This window comes from Oncorhynchus masou, chromosome 32 (genome assembly GCF_036934945.1).
Source record: "Oncorhynchus masou masou isolate Uvic2021 chromosome 32, UVic_Omas_1.1, whole genome shotgun sequence".
NCBI classification, from domain to species: domain Eukaryota; kingdom Metazoa; phylum Chordata; class Actinopteri; order Salmoniformes; family Salmonidae; genus Oncorhynchus; species Oncorhynchus masou.
Genome location: NC_088243.1, coordinates 58380861 through 58398172, shown reverse-complemented (window position 1 = coordinate 58398172; position 17312 = coordinate 58380861). Strand labels below are relative to the sequence as shown.

General features: G+C 46.1%; 1 protein-coding gene across 1 annotated transcript in view; it reads right to left on the bottom strand.

The window, feature by feature from the left end:
- Positions 1–17312, bottom strand: part of drp2 (dystrophin related protein 2) — a 116804-nt gene that overhangs the window by 32474 nt on the left and 67018 nt on the right. The window contains exons 12-14 of the mRNA XM_064955840.1: positions 16048–16252; positions 12770–12855; positions 10077–10234 (exon numbers count right to left, since the gene is read on the bottom strand). Coding sequence (XP_064811912.1) covers positions 10077–10234; positions 12770–12855; positions 16048–16252 — 449 coding nt within the window. The remainder of the gene's footprint in view (positions 1–10076; positions 10235–12769; positions 12856–16047; positions 16253–17312) is intronic.

The following is a 17312-nucleotide window of genomic DNA, read 5'->3' as shown; positions in this document are numbered from 1 at the left end:
TGCAGGATCTCGAAGGCTGAAGACATAAGAGGAAGCGGATAACGATTCTTAACTGTTATGTCATTCAGCCCTCGATAATCCACGCATGGGCGCAGGGACCCGTCCTTCTTCTGAACAAAAAGAACCCCGCGCCGGCGGGGGAGGAGGAGGAGACTATGGTACCGGCGTCGAGCGAAACCGACAAATAATCCTCGAGAGCCTTACGTTCGGGAGCCGACAGAGAGTATAATCTACCCCGGGGGGAGTAGTTCCCGGAAGGAGATCAATACTACAGTCATACGACCGGTGTGGAGGGAGAGAAGTGGCCTTGGAACGACTGAACACCGTGCGCAGATCGTGATACTCCTCCGGCACCCCTGTCAAATCGCCAGGCTCCTCCTGTGAAGAAGAGACAGAGGAAACAGGAGGGATAGCAGACATTAAACAGGTTACATGACAAGAAACATTCCAGGATAGGATAGTATTACTAGACCAATTAATAGAAGGGTTATGGCGCACTAGCCAGGGATGACCCAAAACAACAGGTGTAAAAGGTGAACGAAAAATTAAAAAAGAAATGGTTTCGCTATGATTACCAGAGACAGTGAGGGTTAAAGGCAGCGTCTCACGCTGAATCTTGGGGAGAGAACTACCATCTAAAGCGAACAAGGCCCTGGGTTCCCCTAACTGTCTGAGAGGAATGTCATGTTCCCGAGCCCAGGTCTCGTCCATAAAACAGCCCTCCGCCCCAGAGTCTATCAAGGCACTGCAGGAAGCAGATGAACCGGGCCAGCGGAGATGGACCGGAAAGGTAGTGCGTGATCCAGAAGGAGAGGCCTGAGTAGTTGCGCTCACCAGTAGCCCTCCTCTTACTGATGAGCTCTGGCCTTTTACTGGACATGAGGTGACAAAATGACCAGCGGAGCCGCAGTAGAGACAGAGGCGATTGGTGATTCTCCGTTCCCTCTCCTTGGCCGAGATGCGAATACCCCCCAGCTGCATAGGCTCAGCATCCGAGCCGGCGGGAGAGGGTGGCAGTGATGCGGCAGGTGGCAGTGATGTGGAGAGGGGAGCAACGGAGAACGTGAGCTCCTTTCCACGAGCTCGGCGACGAAGATCAAACCGTCGCTCTATGCGAATAGCGAGAGCAATTAAGGAGTCCAGACTGGAAGGAACCTCCCGGGAGAGGATCTCATCCTTAACCTCGACGTGGAGACCCTCCAGAAAACGAGCGAGCAAAGCCGGCTCGTTCCAGTCACTAGAGGCAGCGAGAGTGTGAAACTCAATAGAATAATCCGTTATGGATCTATTCCCCTGACATAGGGAAGACAGGGCCCTGGAAGCCTCCTCGCCAAAAACAGAACGGTCAAAAACCCGTATCATCTCCTCCTTAAAGTCCTGATACTGGTTAATACACTCAGCCCTCGCCTCCCAGACTGCCGTGCCCCACTCACGCGCCCGTCCGGTAAGGAGAGAAATGACGTAGGCGATGCGGGCTGCGCTCCTGGAGTAAGTGTTGGGCTGGAGAGAGAACACCACATCACACTGAGTGAGGAATGAGCGGCACTCAGTGGGCTCCCCAGAGTAACACGGCGGGTTGTTGATCCTGGGCTCCGGAGACTCGGAAACCCTGGAAGTGGGCGGTGGATCGAGGTGGAGTTGGTGAACCCGTCTTGTGAGGTCGGAGACTTGGACGGCCAGGGTCTCAACGGCATGTTGAGCAGCAGACAATTCCTCCTCGTGTCTGCCTAGCATCGCTCCCTGGATCTCGACGGCGGAGTGAAAAGGGTCCGGAGCCGCTGGGTCCATTCTTGGTCTGATTCTTCTGTTATGAACTTGAGTGAAGACCCAAACGCGGTTTTAACAGAAAACAGAGTTCTTTAATAAAAAACAGGAATGGCATAAATCCTCTTCCAACGTAGTCAATGGAACAAAAGAACGTAGTATAATGCAGGTTGCACCTGCCATGCAGACTCCGACAGGACAGGACAAGGTGGAAGCAAACGAGACGACAGCTTGCTTCTGGCATCAAAAAACACAAACAAGAATCAGACACTGAAAGTAGCAGGAACAGAGAAAGAAATAGAGACCTAATCAGAGGGGGAAGAGAGAACAGGTGGGGAAAGAGAGAATGAGCTAGTTAGGGGAAATGAAGAACAGCTGAGGGATGAGAGACAGAGAAGGTAACCTAAAAAGACCAGCAGAGAGAGAGAATGAAGAGAAAGGACAGGAACAGACATAACAAGACATGACAAAAGTAGCCACCCTTTGCCTTGATGACAGCTTTGCACACTCTCTCAACCAGCTTCATGAGGTAGGCAATTTCAATTAACATGTGTACCTTGTTAAAAGTACATTTTATGTGTTTGATCCAATCAGTTGTGTTATGACATGATAGTGGTGGTATACAGAAGACAGCCCTATTTGGTAAAATACCAAGTCCATATTATGGCAAAAAAAGCTCAAATAAGCAAAGAGAAATGACAAGCCATCATATTACTTTAAGACATGAAGGTTAGTCAATGCGGAAAATTTCAAGAACTTTAAAAGTTTCTTCAAGTGCAGTCGCAAAAACCATCAAGCGCTATGACGAAACTGGCTCTCATGAGGACCGCCATAGGAAAGGAAGACCAGAAGATAAGTTCATTAAAGTTAACTGCACCTCAAATTGCAGCCCAAATAAATGCTTCACAGAGTTCAAGTAACAGACATCTCAACATCAACTGTTCAGAGGAGACTACGTGAATCAGACCGTCATGGTCAAATTGCGTCAAAGAAACCACGACTAAAAGGTCACTGCAGCCAACGTGAGTAAAACATTTAAATGTGTTAACCCACGCAAGGCTGCCAGCCCAGACGGCATCCCCAGCCGCGTCCTCAGAGCATGCGCAGACCAGCTGGTTGGTGTGTTTACGGACATATTCAATCAATCCCTGTCCCAGTCTGCTCTTCCAACATGCTTCAAGAGGGCCACCAATGTTCCTGTTCCCAAAAAAGCTAAGGTAACTGAGCTAAATGACTATCCCCCCATAGCACTCACTTCCGTCATCATGAAGTGCTTTGAGAGACTGGTCAAGGATCATATCACCTCCACCCTACCTGACACCCTAGACCCACTCCAATTTGCTTACCGCCCCAATAGGTCCACAGACGACGTAATCGCAACCACACTGCACACGGCCCTAACCCATCTGGACAAGAGGAATACCTATGTGAGAATTCTGTTCATCGACTACAGCTCAGCATTTAACACCATAGTACCCACCAAACTTGTCATTAAGCTCGAGACCCTGGGTCTCGACCCCGCCCTGTGCAATTGGGTCCTGGACTTTCTGACGGGCCGCCCCCAAGTGGTGAGGGTAGGAAACAATATCTACACCCCGCTGATCCTCAACACTGGGGCCCAACAATGGTGTGTTCTCAGCCCTCTCCTGTACTCCCTGTTCACCCATGAGTGTGTGGCCATGCACGCCTCCAACTCAATCCTCAAGTTTGCAGACGACACTACAGTGGTAGGCTTGATTACCAACAACGACAAGATGGCCTACAGGGAGGAGGTGAGGGCCCTCAGAGTATGGTGTCAGAACAAAACCTCACACTCAACATCAACAAAACAAAGGAGATGATCGTGGACTTCAGGAAACAGCAGAGGGAGCACCCTCCTGTCCACATCGACGGGGCAGTGGTGGAGAAGGTGGAAAGTTTTAAGTTCCTCGGCGTACACATCACGGACAAACTGAAATGATCCACCCACACAGACCACGTGGTGAAGAAGGCGCCTCTTCAACATCAGGAAGCTGAAGATATTTGGCTTGTCACCAAAAACACTCACAAACTTTTACACCTGGTACGGCAACTGCTCCACCCACAACCGTAAGGCTCTCCAGAGGGTAGTGAGGTCTACACAACGCATCACTGGGGGCAAACTACCTGCCCTCCAGGACACCTACACCACCTGATGTCACAGGAAGGCCAAAAAGGTCATCAAGGACAACAAGCACCCAAGCCACTGCCTGTTCACCCCGCTATCATCCAGAAGGCAAAGTCAGTACAGGTGCATCCAAGCGGGGAACGAGAGACTGAAAAACAGCTTCTATCTCAAGGCCATCAGACTGTTAAACAGCCATCACTAACATTGAGTGGCTGCTGCCAACATACTGACTCAAATCTCTAGCCACTTTAATAATAAAAAATTGTATGTAATAAATGTATCACTAGTCCCTTTAAACAATGCCACTTTATATAATGTATATACTGTACTCTATACCATCTACTGCATCTTGCCTATGCCGTTCAGCCATCGCTACACTCGCATTTCGCTACACTCGCACGAACATCTGCTAATCATGTGTATGTGACCAATACATTTGGATTTGATTTGAATAAGAAGAAGAGACTTGCTTGGGCCAAGAAACACAAGCAATGGACATTAGACCAGTGGAAATCTGTCCTTTGGTCTGATGAGTCCAAATTGGAGATTTTTTCAAACCTCCGTGTCTTTGTGAGATGTAGAGTAGGTGAATGCATGTCCTCCACATTTGTAGTTCCCACTGTGAAGTATAGAGGGGGTGCTTTGCTGGTGACACTGTCTGTGATTTATTTAGAATTCAAGGCACACTTAACCAGTATGGCTACCACAGCATTCTGCTATGATACTCCATCCCATCTGGTTTGGGCTTAGTGGAACTATCATTTGCTTTCATCAGGACAATGACCCAACACACCTCCAGGCTGTGTAAGGGCTATTTTACCAAGAAGCAGAGTGATGGAGTGCTGCATCAGATGACCTGTCCTCCACAATCACCCGATCCTCAACCCAATTGAGATGGTTTGGGATGAGTTGGACCACAGAGTGAAGGAAAAGCAGCCAATAAGTGCTCAGCATATGTGGGAACTCCTTCAAGACTGTTGGAAAAACATTCCAGGTGAAGCTGGTTGAGAGAATGCCAAGAGTGTGCAAAGCTGTCATCAAGGCAAAGGGTGGCTACTTTGAAGAATCTCATATATACAATATAACCATATATATATATCAATCTATAACCATAACCATAACCATTTTTGGGTTACTACATGATTCCATATGTGTTATTTCATAGTTTTGATATCTTCACTATTATTCTACAATGTAGAAAATAGTACAAATAAAGAAAAACCCTGGAATGAGTAGGTGTGTCCAAACTCTTGACTGGTACTGTATGTAAGTAGATTGTTGTCTGTTCTCGCCTCGAACTTTGCTCCATACAGGCAAATCGTGCAGTTTATCAACGACGGCCCACTTTAATGCTAGATATTGTATCTCATGAGCAGGGTAATTACACTCAGACAGGGATAAACTTTGGCTAATGAATGCAACTGGACGCAGATGTTGATCCTTGTCTTCTTTGTACAGTACACCACCTAACCCTTCACCGCTTGCATCAACATGTAGTACATATTGCCAGAAACAAGTCTCTCACCGTTGCTGCTTGCTATAGACCACCCTCCGCCCCCAGCTGTGCCCTGGACACCATATGTGAATTGATTGCCCCCCATCTATCTTCAGAGCTCATGCTGCTAGGTGACCTTTCCTGGGACATGCTAACACCCCGGCCAGCCTACAATCTATGTTTGATGCCCTCAATCTCACACAAATGATCAATGAACCTACCAGGTACAACCCCAAATCCGTAAACACGGGCACCCTCATAGATATCATCCTAACCAACTTGCTCTCCAAATACACCTCTGTTGTTTTCAACCAAGAGCTCAGCAATCACTGCCTCATTGCCTGCATCTGTAATGGGATTGCCTCACCTGGTTCACCAACTACTTCTCTGATAGAGTTCAGTGTGTCAAATCAGAGGGCCTGTTGTCTGGACCTCTGGTAGTCTCTATGGGGGTGCCACAGGGTTCAATTCCCGGGCCGACTCTCTTCTCTGTATACATCAATGATGTCGCTCTTGACACCATTCTGTATACTTCTGGCCCTTCTTTGGACACTGTGTTAACTAACCTCCAGACGAGCTTCAATGCCATATAACTCCCCTTTCGTTGCCTCCAACTGCTCTTAAATGCAAGTAAAACTAAATGCATGCTTTTCAATCGATCGCTGCCCGCAACTGCCCGCACGTCCAACATCACTATTCTGGACGATTCTAACTTAGAATATGTGGACAACTACAAATACCTAGGTGTCTGGTTAGGCTGTAAACTCTCCTTCCAGACTCACATTAAGCATCTCCAATCCAAAATTAAATCTAGAATCAGCTTCCTATTTCACAACAAAGCATTCTTCACTCATGCTGCCAAACATACTCTTGTAAAACTGACCATCCTACCGATCCTCGACTTCGGCGATGTCATTTGCAAAATAGCCTCCAACACTCTACTCAACAAACTGGATGCAGTCTATCACAGTGCCATCACCAAAGCCCCATATACTACCCACCATTGCAACCTGTATGCTCTTGTTGGCTGGCCCTCGCTTCATACTCGTCGCCAAACCCACTGGCTCCAGGTCATCTACAAGTCTCTGCTAGGTAAAGACCCACCTTAGCTCAGCTCACTAGTCACCATAGCAGCACCCACCCGTAGCATGCGGTCCAGCAGGTATATCTCACTGATCACCCCCAAAGCCAATTCCTCCTTTGGCTGCAAATAGCTGTAAATAGCCCATCCAACTACCTCATCCCTCATCTTGCACCTTTGCACCCCAGTATATCTACTTGCACATTCATCTTCTGCACATCAATCACTCCAGTGTTTAATTGGTATATTGTAATTACTTCGCCACCATGGCCTATTTATTGCCTTTACCACCCTTATCTTACCTCATTTGCACACACTGTATATATTTTTTTATACTGTATTATTGACTGTATGTTTGTTTATTCCATGTGAAAATCTGTGTTGTTGTATGTCGAACTGCGTTGCTTTATTCTTGGCCAGGTCGCAGTTGTAAATGAGAATTTGTTCTCAACTAGCCTACCTGGTTAAATAAAGGTGAAATAAATAAAATATTGCTGTTGAGGGTTTGTAGAAGCCAGCACCGGAGCTTTAGTGAGGCTTTCCTTCAGATCTCAAAGGCCATTTCACATTTCTCACCCCATTTAGATCTGAAGGGTTCAGAGGGCTTGATGTACACATTGTCTGTTCTTTCCTTGGGCTTTCCTCCTTTCTTAGCTGAGGGAAGGTAACCATGCAGGAGTTGGTTCAAAGGGTAACTCAATTTTGAGTAGCCTTTCACAAATCTTCTATAATACCCACAGAATCTGAGAAAAGAACGCAGAGTGTCTGGTCTCAGCCATGTGGTTACTGCTTCCCACACAGTCGACTGACGTTTGGCTGAATTGACAATTGTCCAAAGACAACTTCAGTCCTCCTTCTTTCAAGCGATCCAACACTTTGAGAAGCCTCTCTTTGTGTTATTCCAGTGTCTTTCGGAACACTATCAGGTCGTCTAAGTACACTAGAACTTTAAGCAGGTTCATGTCCCCCATCGGTCTGTTCCATAACACATTGAAAGGTTGCTGGTGCTCCTGACAACCCTGCGGCATCCTCTCAAACTGATAGAATACCAGCCGGGCATATGAAAGCGGTCTTCTCTTTGTCAACTTCACTCAACAGAATTTACTAATATCCACTTCTGAGATCCAACATGCTGTTTGTCTGTTGAGTCCACACACCTCCATATGGTTCCGTTCTTCTTCCTCACCACTACAATTGACGACGAAATAGGGGCTTCTCGACGGAAAGATGATTTCAGCGTCTTTCAGGTTCTTCAGATGTTTCCTTACATCTTCCACATCAGCTGGGGACAGCCGTCGAGACCTTTCCCTAAACAGTGTGTCATCAGGGACTGGCGAGTACTCTTGGAACAACCAACGTCCAACTCACGAGTTGAGAAAACATATTTTTCTTTGCATCATCTTGTAAGTTAACCTCCTCTTCCATTCTTCAGATAAAGGTGAGTCACAGAAGTTGAATTAAGAAGACGTCAGCTTCTCAGGTAAGTTGCGCTTCCTCCCCTCAGTGGCAGCAGGAACAGGAGCTACATCTACAGGAAACAGGGAAGCAATGGGCATGCCACATTGTAAGGTTATCTCCCTTGATGATACATCCCTGACTGCAACTGTTATTCTTCTAGACGACACAACCATAGACATCTGAATTTCAGATCTCACAAGAAGTTCTTCTGAAAACCGGGAAACTTCTGGACACTGGGATTCTTCAGGCCTATTCACCAAAATGGGTACATGGTGATCCAGGAAACTTCGGGAATCCCGGTGACTCTTGCTAGTCCACCAGGTGGCAATAGTACAGGTTTTGTCTGTGAAAACCATACTGTTCCTCTTTTCTGGTCCTCAACATCAGTTGGGATCACTTTCATCTTCTCATAAGCCTCTTTGATAACAGGATGAACACGTAGAGTGCTCAGGAAACCTTGACAGGCCATCATCAGCCTTCTAACCACAGAAGTGTTTGTACCTACAAACCAACACAAGCGCTTCTATGATCTCCGTTACACCTACTACTGATTGTGAAAACTCCAACTTCAAAGACAAATAGCCATCATCTGGGTATTGCTCTGAGCTAAGACCCCAAATCTCCAAGTGTCCAATGAGCTTTAATGACAGATGTGTGAAGTACTTGTTAAAAAAGGATCTGTAGAGTAGGGTAATCTGAGACCCAATATCTAGTAAAGCTTTAGCATAGACTCCTTCAATCTGTACAGGAACAACAGCACTAGGTCTCACTAAGCCGGTAGGTAGCATGTCTTTTGCTTCTTCACATTACTTGTTGCACTTGGTGGAAAGTATCTTCACCGAGACGTCAGGTCGCTCCTTTTCTGGGTCCCGCTGTAGTTTCCCATTGGCCGTTTCTGGCTTGTGAGACGCTAGAGGACTTTCCTCTGATTTTCTACGCCCTCACAGTCTCATTTTGGGGCGACAGTGTAGCCTAGTGGTTAGAGCATTGGACTAATAACCGAAAGGTTGCAAGTTCAAATCCCCGAGCTGACAAGGTACAAAATCTGTCGTTCTGCCCCTGAACAGGCAGTTAAGCCACTGTTCCTAGGCCGTCATTGAAAATAAGAATTTGTTCTTAACTGACTTGCCTAGTAAAATAAAAATTTGAAGTGTCCATCCTCTCCACATTTATAGCAGAAGATACCAAGTTGGCCTTCATCTTCACTCAGCGTAAAACACCACAGCTACTCACGGTTTCGTAGAACCCCCCTGAAACCAACAGTTCTAAGGCCGTTGCCTATTTATAATCCAATTGGCAGAAATTGCCCTGCATGCATCCGGAATGTCCAGCATCAATGAAGCCATCAAATTCCCTCAGACCAAGCCGTCCTCTTCAGCTCCCGATCCAACAAATCCAAGCTAGCTCCCGAAGCGTCTCGAATCTTCGTTAATCCAGCCAAGCAGAAATTAAAACAAATTCAGGAAAAAAATATTTTAGTATGCGATTTTGTTATTACATGTTATTTTTCCCTCCACAAGAGCATCTCTCCCCCTTTCATTCTCTCCTCGGCAACAATGGAGAAACCTGCGAAGCCTTCTGCACACCACCTATAGTGCATCTTGATTTTTTTCCAAACCGAGCATGCACCCATCGCATGAACAGAAACCATAGTTCTAAATAAATGATTTAGCTGGGCATTACAATAGGATGCCGCCTTTCCAACAAGTCAGTTCATCAAATATCTGCCCTGCTTGAGCTTTCCCGGTCAACTGTAAGTGGAAAGCCTTCCCAGAAGAGTGTTATAGGTTGTTATAGCAGCCTCCATAGCAAGGGGAAACCGACTCCATAATAATGCCTGTGATTTTGGAATGAGATGCTCGACGAGCACGTGTTCACATACTTTTGTTCATGTAGTGCATCTAATTGTCTAATTTCCCCTGAAGGAATTAATGAAAACGTATGTAATTGAACTCAATTGAATATAGGTCATTCCTAGCCTGTGTTACCATAGCATCATTAACCAGTGTATAGTGAGGTTATAAGGAGTGTGTGTGCTTGTATTTGTGCGCTCATGCACGTGCGTGTCTATCTGTCTGTGTGTGTGTGTGTGTGTGTGTGTGTGTGTGTGTGTGTGTGGTGTGCGGTCTCACCATGCGGAAGCAGCTGCGTACACTGGGCTCCACGTTGCTCCCTCCGAAGGCGGCCACCTCTCCCAGCTGTCGCGGGATCTGGATGGCTTCATAAAGCAGCATAGTTAGGTGACGCTGGTCGGTCAGACCCCCTGGACCAGACACCTGCCTGAACAAGTCTGATGAAACACAGAGGGTTAATAAAACGTGTGTGTGTTTGCGCACAAGATTGTTTATGCAGTGTATCTGTAAACCTATGTGAATGTGAATCTATCTATATGCGTGGATGCGAATCTATTCACTTCTATATGCGTGGATGTGAATCTATTCACCTCTATATGCGTGGATGTGAATCTATTCACTTCTGTATGCATGGATGTGAATCTATCTATATGCGTGGATGTGAATCTATTCACTTCTATATGCGTGGATGTAAATCTATTCACTTCTATATGCATGGATGTGAATCTATTCACTTCTAAATGCGTGGATGTGAATCTATTCACTTCTGTATGCATGGATGTGAATCTATTCACCTCTATATGCATGGATGTGAATCTATTCACCTCTATATGCGTGGATGTGAATCTATTCACTTCTGTATGCATGGATGTGAATCTATCTATATGCGTGGATGTGAATCTATTCACTTCTATATGCATGGATGTGAATCTATTCACTTCTATATGCGTGGATGTGAATCTATTCACTTCTGTATGCATGGATGTGAATCTATTCACCTCTATATGCGTGGATGTGAATCTATTCACCTCTATATGTGTGGGTGTGAATCTATTCACTTCTGTATGCATGGATGTGAATCTATCTATATGCGTGGATGTGAATCTATTCACTTCTATATGCATGGATGTGAATCTATTGACTTCTATATGCGTGGATGTGAATCTATTCACTTCTGTGTGCATGGATGTGAATCTATTCACTTCTGTATGCATGGATGTGAATCTATTCACTTCTATATGCATGGATGTGAATCTATTCACTTTTTCCATGTGTTCACTATATATGTGGTCCAGATTATGTTTTACATTTTTTTTTTGAAACCTTTATTTAACTTATTTTCAATGACGGCCTAGGAACAGTGGGTTAACTGCCTGTTCAGGGGCAGAACGACAGATTTGTACCATGTCAGCTCGGGGCTTTGAACTTGCAACCTTCTGGTTACTAGTCCAACACTCTAACCACTAGGCTATCCTGCCACCCCATGTTTACCAGAGCTGGGGACAATTCAAATTGACAAGCTGTCAATTCAGGAAGTGATTTTAATTTAAAATTCAATAATGGAAAAACTTTAGAAATAAATAGCTTCTACTCGTTTTCACATTTTGAATTGTTATTTAGGTTTACCTCCTGAATTGACTGCCCTCAATTAAAATTGACCCCAGCTCTGATGTTTACCCAAGTGTAATGTGTAATATCTAAGCCTGTGTGTGTTTACATTATATCTGCTTGTGTGTACAAGAGCATATTAGCGCTACTATTCACACCTACACATATGTACCAACATCCATGTTCACAGCATTTCTCTAAGTGAGCCTGTGTGTGGGCGTTACTTCCCTAAGCCTGTTTCTAGGTTTTTTGAGAGAAAGAAAGAGAAAGAAAGAAAGAAAGAAAGAAAGAGAAAGAGAGAAAGAGAAAGAGAGAGGAAGGGCAGGGCAGGCGTACTGATCTAATTGCAGACAAAAGGACTGCATTAGCGCTCGCTACCTCATCAGGTTCTGAATGGAGCCTTCATCTGCGAGTCGTGATTCCGCCTGTCACTGAGGAGATGGATACTGACAGGTGTTTGAAGGTGCTGCACAATGCCAATATAAATAGCACCAGCACCAGCCACAGCCAGAAAACCCTGACAGCCAGCCTGCCTGCCTCTACCCTGCACACAGCTCAAGCTCTGGGGGCGGGGGGGACAAAAGACAAGCACACACACACACACTGTGTCTGCCACACTACCACGTTCACTCACTCACTGCCACCAGATGCGCCCCCATGTTTACTAGCATAATCAGGGGTCATCTCTCCCCTGAGCTCAGGAGAAGAAATGTGTGATCAATCACTGGGACAAATTGGCATGGTTTGCATCACCCCCCCCCCCGCCTGCCCGCCCCTACCCTCACAATCCTCTAGGGCCAGGCCTTCTGTGCTTCGTCTGCCATAAAAAAAGACTCCAAATCTGTTGCCATTCAATTTTTACAAGCTGTCACAGATGGTGTGCCAACTGACAGTGGGCCTGCCCTGACCCGTCGGGACTGTCTAAAATCTCATACCGATGAGCTCATTCTCTCTCCTCTCCCCCTTCTCTACATGTTTACAAGGCTGTGTTGTGAAATGCGGTTAAGATGCTGTAAAATGGTTTTACTTTCCCTGAGCTGGGCACCAGTAAAATATTAGCGCATAATTGAACATCGAAAAGGGAAGCCAGAGGGGCCAGAGGGGCCAGAGGGAGAGAGCTGAGTGTGGTGTGTGTGTGTGTTCTCTCTACCATAGTGTATTCTCTCTGCCTAAAAGCCCAATGTACTTTGGAGAAATAAAGAGAGAGAGAGAGCCTTTCCCCATTATTGTGCAGCAGAGTAATTCCCTCCATTAGGCTAAGTGGTTGTCTTTATGTAATGCTTGCAATCAGGCTGGTTTTGTTTTGGCCCTTTGTTAGTGGGCTGCAGGGCTGTGGTGTCTACATGAGAGGGTCTCATACTTACATTTATACTTCTCCTGAACATCCGCATTGCACAGGCTCACCAGTCCCGTCTTGAAGGAGAGGACGCGCATCTTTCCATTGCGACCACTAGGGAGAAAGCAGGGCAGGGCAGGGAGAGGGAGAGGGAGAGGGAGCTATAAAAAGTAGAATATGCCAGAACAAATACATTTACATAAGCAAACAGACACATAAACTAAGCCTTTACACTGAAAAAACAAGGGGATTAGAGGCAAGAACAGATCCATAAACAGTGTTCTCTGGCCAATGGCAAGGCCACAGAGTTGGGTTGGGACTGGGAGAGCTGTGTCCTGACTTAAATGGGTCACATTATATCTGTGTGTCTGGGAGGCACAGGGACACTGCCACTAGAGTCAGACAGAGGGAAGGGCAGGGCTGCTGTTACATGCTTTAGTTGGGAGCTTTGCTGCTTTTCTTTTCTCTGCCTTGACTGTCAGGAGGGGATTACAGTCATTTAAAGAACATTAGAGGCAGTGGGAGTCAATGTCAGTGGGAGAGACACATAGAAGCACTGCCTTTAACGTGTGACAAAAGAGGAGTCAGGAGACTGCAGAGTCCATTAGGCAGTAGGAGGCAGTAGGAGTACATTAGAGGCAGTGCGGGTCTATGTGAGAATATAAGAGATGTTAAAGTTACTGGGGGAACATTAGAGGCAGTGTGAGAACAATAGTCAGTGTGAGAACAGAGACCGTGTGAGAACATTAGTCAGTGTGAGAACATTAGAATCAGTGTGAGAACATTAGAGTCAGTGTGACATTAGAGTCAGTGTGAGAACATTACAGACAGTATGAGAACATTAGAATCAGTGTGAGAACATTAGAGACAGTGTGAGAACATTATGGTCAGAGTGAGAAAATAATGGTCAGTGTGAGAACATGAGAGACAGTATGAGAACATTAGAATCAGTGTGAGAACATGACAGTCAGCGTGAGATTATTAGAGTCAGTGTGAGAACATTAGAGTCAGTGTGAGAAAATGACAGTCAGTGTGAGAACATTACAGTCAGTGTGAGATTATTAGAGTCAGTTTGAGAACATTAGAGTCAGTGTGAGAACACTTGAGGCAAAACGAGTCTATGTGAGAATATAAGAATTTTTAAAGTCACTGGGGGAACAATAGAGGCAGTGTGAGAACAATAGTCAGTGTGAGAACAGAGACAGTGTGAGAACATTAGTCAGTGTGAGAACATTAGAATCAGTGTGAGAACATTATGGTCAGTGTGAGAACATTAGTGTCAGTGTGAGCACATTAGAGACTGTGTGGGAACTTTAGAGTCAGTGTGCGAACATTAGTGTCAGTGTGAGAACATTAGAGTCAGGGTGAAAACATTATGGTCAGTGTGAGAACATTAGAGACTGTGTGGGAACATTAGAGTCAGTGTGAGAACATTAGAGTCAGTGTGAGAACATTATGGTCAGTGTGAGAACATTAGAGTCATTGTGAGAACATTAGAGACTGTGTGGGAACATTAGAGGCAGTGAGAAAACATTAGAGTCAGTGTGAGAACATTGTGGTCAGTGTGAAAAATTTGAGCCAGTGTGAGAACATTATGGTCAGTGTGAGAACATTAGAGACTGTGTGGGAACATGAGAGTCAGTGTGAGATCATTCGAGACAATGTGAGATCATTAGAGTCAGTGTGAGATTATTAGAGACAATGCAAGATTATTAGAGTCAGTGTGAGAACATTAGAGTCAGTGTGAGAACATTAGAGTCAGTGTGAGAACATTATGGTCAGTGTGAGAACATTCGAGTCATTGTGAGAACATTAGAGGCAGTGAGAAAACATTAGAGTCATTATGAGAACATTATGGTCAGTGTGAGATTATTTGAGACAATGCGAGATTATTAGAGTCTGTGTGATATTATTAGAGTCAATGCAAGTTTATTACAGTCAGACCTAGGGGGAGGCAGGGGGAGACCTAGGGGGGGCAGGGGGAGACCTGGGGGAGGCAGGGGGAGACCTAGGGGGGGGCAGGGGGAGACCTACACACACATTTCTCCTGACTCAAAATGATCCACCCACTCTCCAAAATTACCAGATAAAAGACTGGGGAAAATCAGCTTTTCTCTTTAGTAATACTGAGAACACAACACTCAGTCTGTGGGTAGACCTCATGATGATTACAACTCACAGCTCACACTTTACACACACTCACACACACACACACACTGACACACACTGACACTGACACTGACACTGACACTGACACTGACACTGACACTGACACTGACACTGACACTGACACAGAGACAGAGACAGAGACAGAGACAGAGACAGAGACAGAGACAGACAGATCCCACTGCATGCTCAGCTCATTCACATTCACAGCCTGTGTTTATCGGAAAACAAAAAAGCAATTACAGTGAATGCATGTAAAGGGTAAAATGCTGATTTCCACTCATTAGAAGCAGGTAGTTAAGGGCTGCAAAACAAATGTATAGTATTTTGAAAAAAATTGGGCTGTTTTTTATATTCGCCGGGAATTGTGCCTCTCAGATTGTCTGCGGAGGGCTTGGCAGTTGGCAGAGAGAGATGGGGTCAGGGCAATCAGAATCAAACAGAGGAGGCTTTCTGCTGGGTCTCAGTGGCCCTGATTGGACACCTGCCCACTTGATTGAGCTACAGCCTCTCTGTGATCCTACTCACGACACAGCCTCCCAGGCACAGGGCGTACTTCACCAATGAGACGCCACGCTGAGAGGGCTCTCGGCCAATCACAGCATTGGACTAGCAGAGAGTGATGGACCTTGATTGTGGGAAAGGGTGAATTTGACCAAGGATGTGTGAGAGGTTATATTAGCAGTAACGCTAACTGTGTCACACACAGAACAGTGCTGCATATGAAACAGAGGTGACAAAAACAGAGTTATTTGGTTCATTAGAACATAGTAGCTCAAAGTGCCACTGACAAGTAGCTAACAACACAAGTGGAATGAACAGTCGCTAATTAGATGAAGAATAAACTGTATATCTGAACACAAATTAATGCATAACTCAAGGTCATGAAATAGGTTCTTGACTGACACCGGCTAAATAACCTTGCCGAAAGTATACGTGTTGTATACGGGAGTAATCTTCATCTTACTGGCTAATTAGTGTTTATTTTCTATTTCCAACCCCTTAAAGGTAATATAAGATGAAGTACCTGTCAGAAATTGTCGCACTGAGCAGCCAGTTACAACACATGACCTGGTCTGGTTGATGTCATGTAAGGTTCAGGGTCAAGGGTCAAGGTTGAAGGTCAGTTGTCAGTAGTACCTGTCGTAGACATTGAGCAGCCAGTTGAGGCACATGTCGACACAGAGAGGGATGTTGACCACGATGGCCCTTCTCTCCTCCTCCAGTCTCTCATACAGGCCAGTCAGGGCATGAATCATCTCCACCACATCCATCACATGTTCCCCATGCTGCAGATCCTGCTCCCTGAACACGTCCACCACACTCACCAGCGTCAGCAGGTCCACTGGATGGGTGCACACACACACACACACACACACACACACACGCATGCAAGCGCACACACACACATGCATGCACGTGCACACACACGCGCGCACACACACACGCGCACACACACACACACACACACACACACACACACACACACACACACACACACACACACACACACACACACACACACACACACACACACACACACACACACACACACACACACACACACACACACACACACACACACACACACACACACACACAGGCAGACAGACAGACCACCAGGGACAGCAGAGTGAAGGAGAGAACACTTATTCAACTTTTCTCCCACTTAAGTGCTGGCAGATTATGAGAGCGTCAATCCAAATGTGATTTTGTTCCTCTAAACTAATTTGAATGGCCATCCCAGGCTGGGCAGAGGACTCGAGATAAAAGTGTGTCCTTTAATGACAGGTGGAATTGAACAGGGAGATAAAAGGGTGGCAGAGGAGAGGACATGGCTGGGGTGGGTTAGGGTTGGGAGAGGAGAGGAGAGGACATGGCTGGAGTGGGTTAGGGTTGGAAAAGGAGAGGAGAGGACATGGCTGGAGTGGGTTAGGGTTGGAAAAGGAGAGGAGAGGACATGACTGGAGTGGGTTAGGGTTGGAAAAGGAGAGGAGAGGACATGGCTGGAGTGGGTTAGGGTTGGGAGAGGAGAGGACATGACTGGAGTGGGTTAGGGTTGGAAAACGAGAGGACATGACTGGAGTGGGTTAGGGTTGGGAGAGGAGAGGAGAGGAGAGGATATGGCAGGAGTGGGTTAGGGTTGGGAGAGGAGAGGACATGACTGGAGTGGGTTAGGGTTGGGAGATGAGAGGAGAGGATATGGCAGGAGTGGATTAGGGTTGGGAGAGGAGAGGACATGACTGGAGTGGGTTAGGGTTGGGAGAGGAGAGGAGAGGATATGGCAGGAGTGGGTTAGGGTTGGGAGAGGAGAGGAGAGGACATGGCTGGAGTGGGTTAGGGTTGGAAAAGGAGAGGAGAGGACATGACTGGAGTGGGTTAGGGTTGGGAGAGGAGAGGAGAGG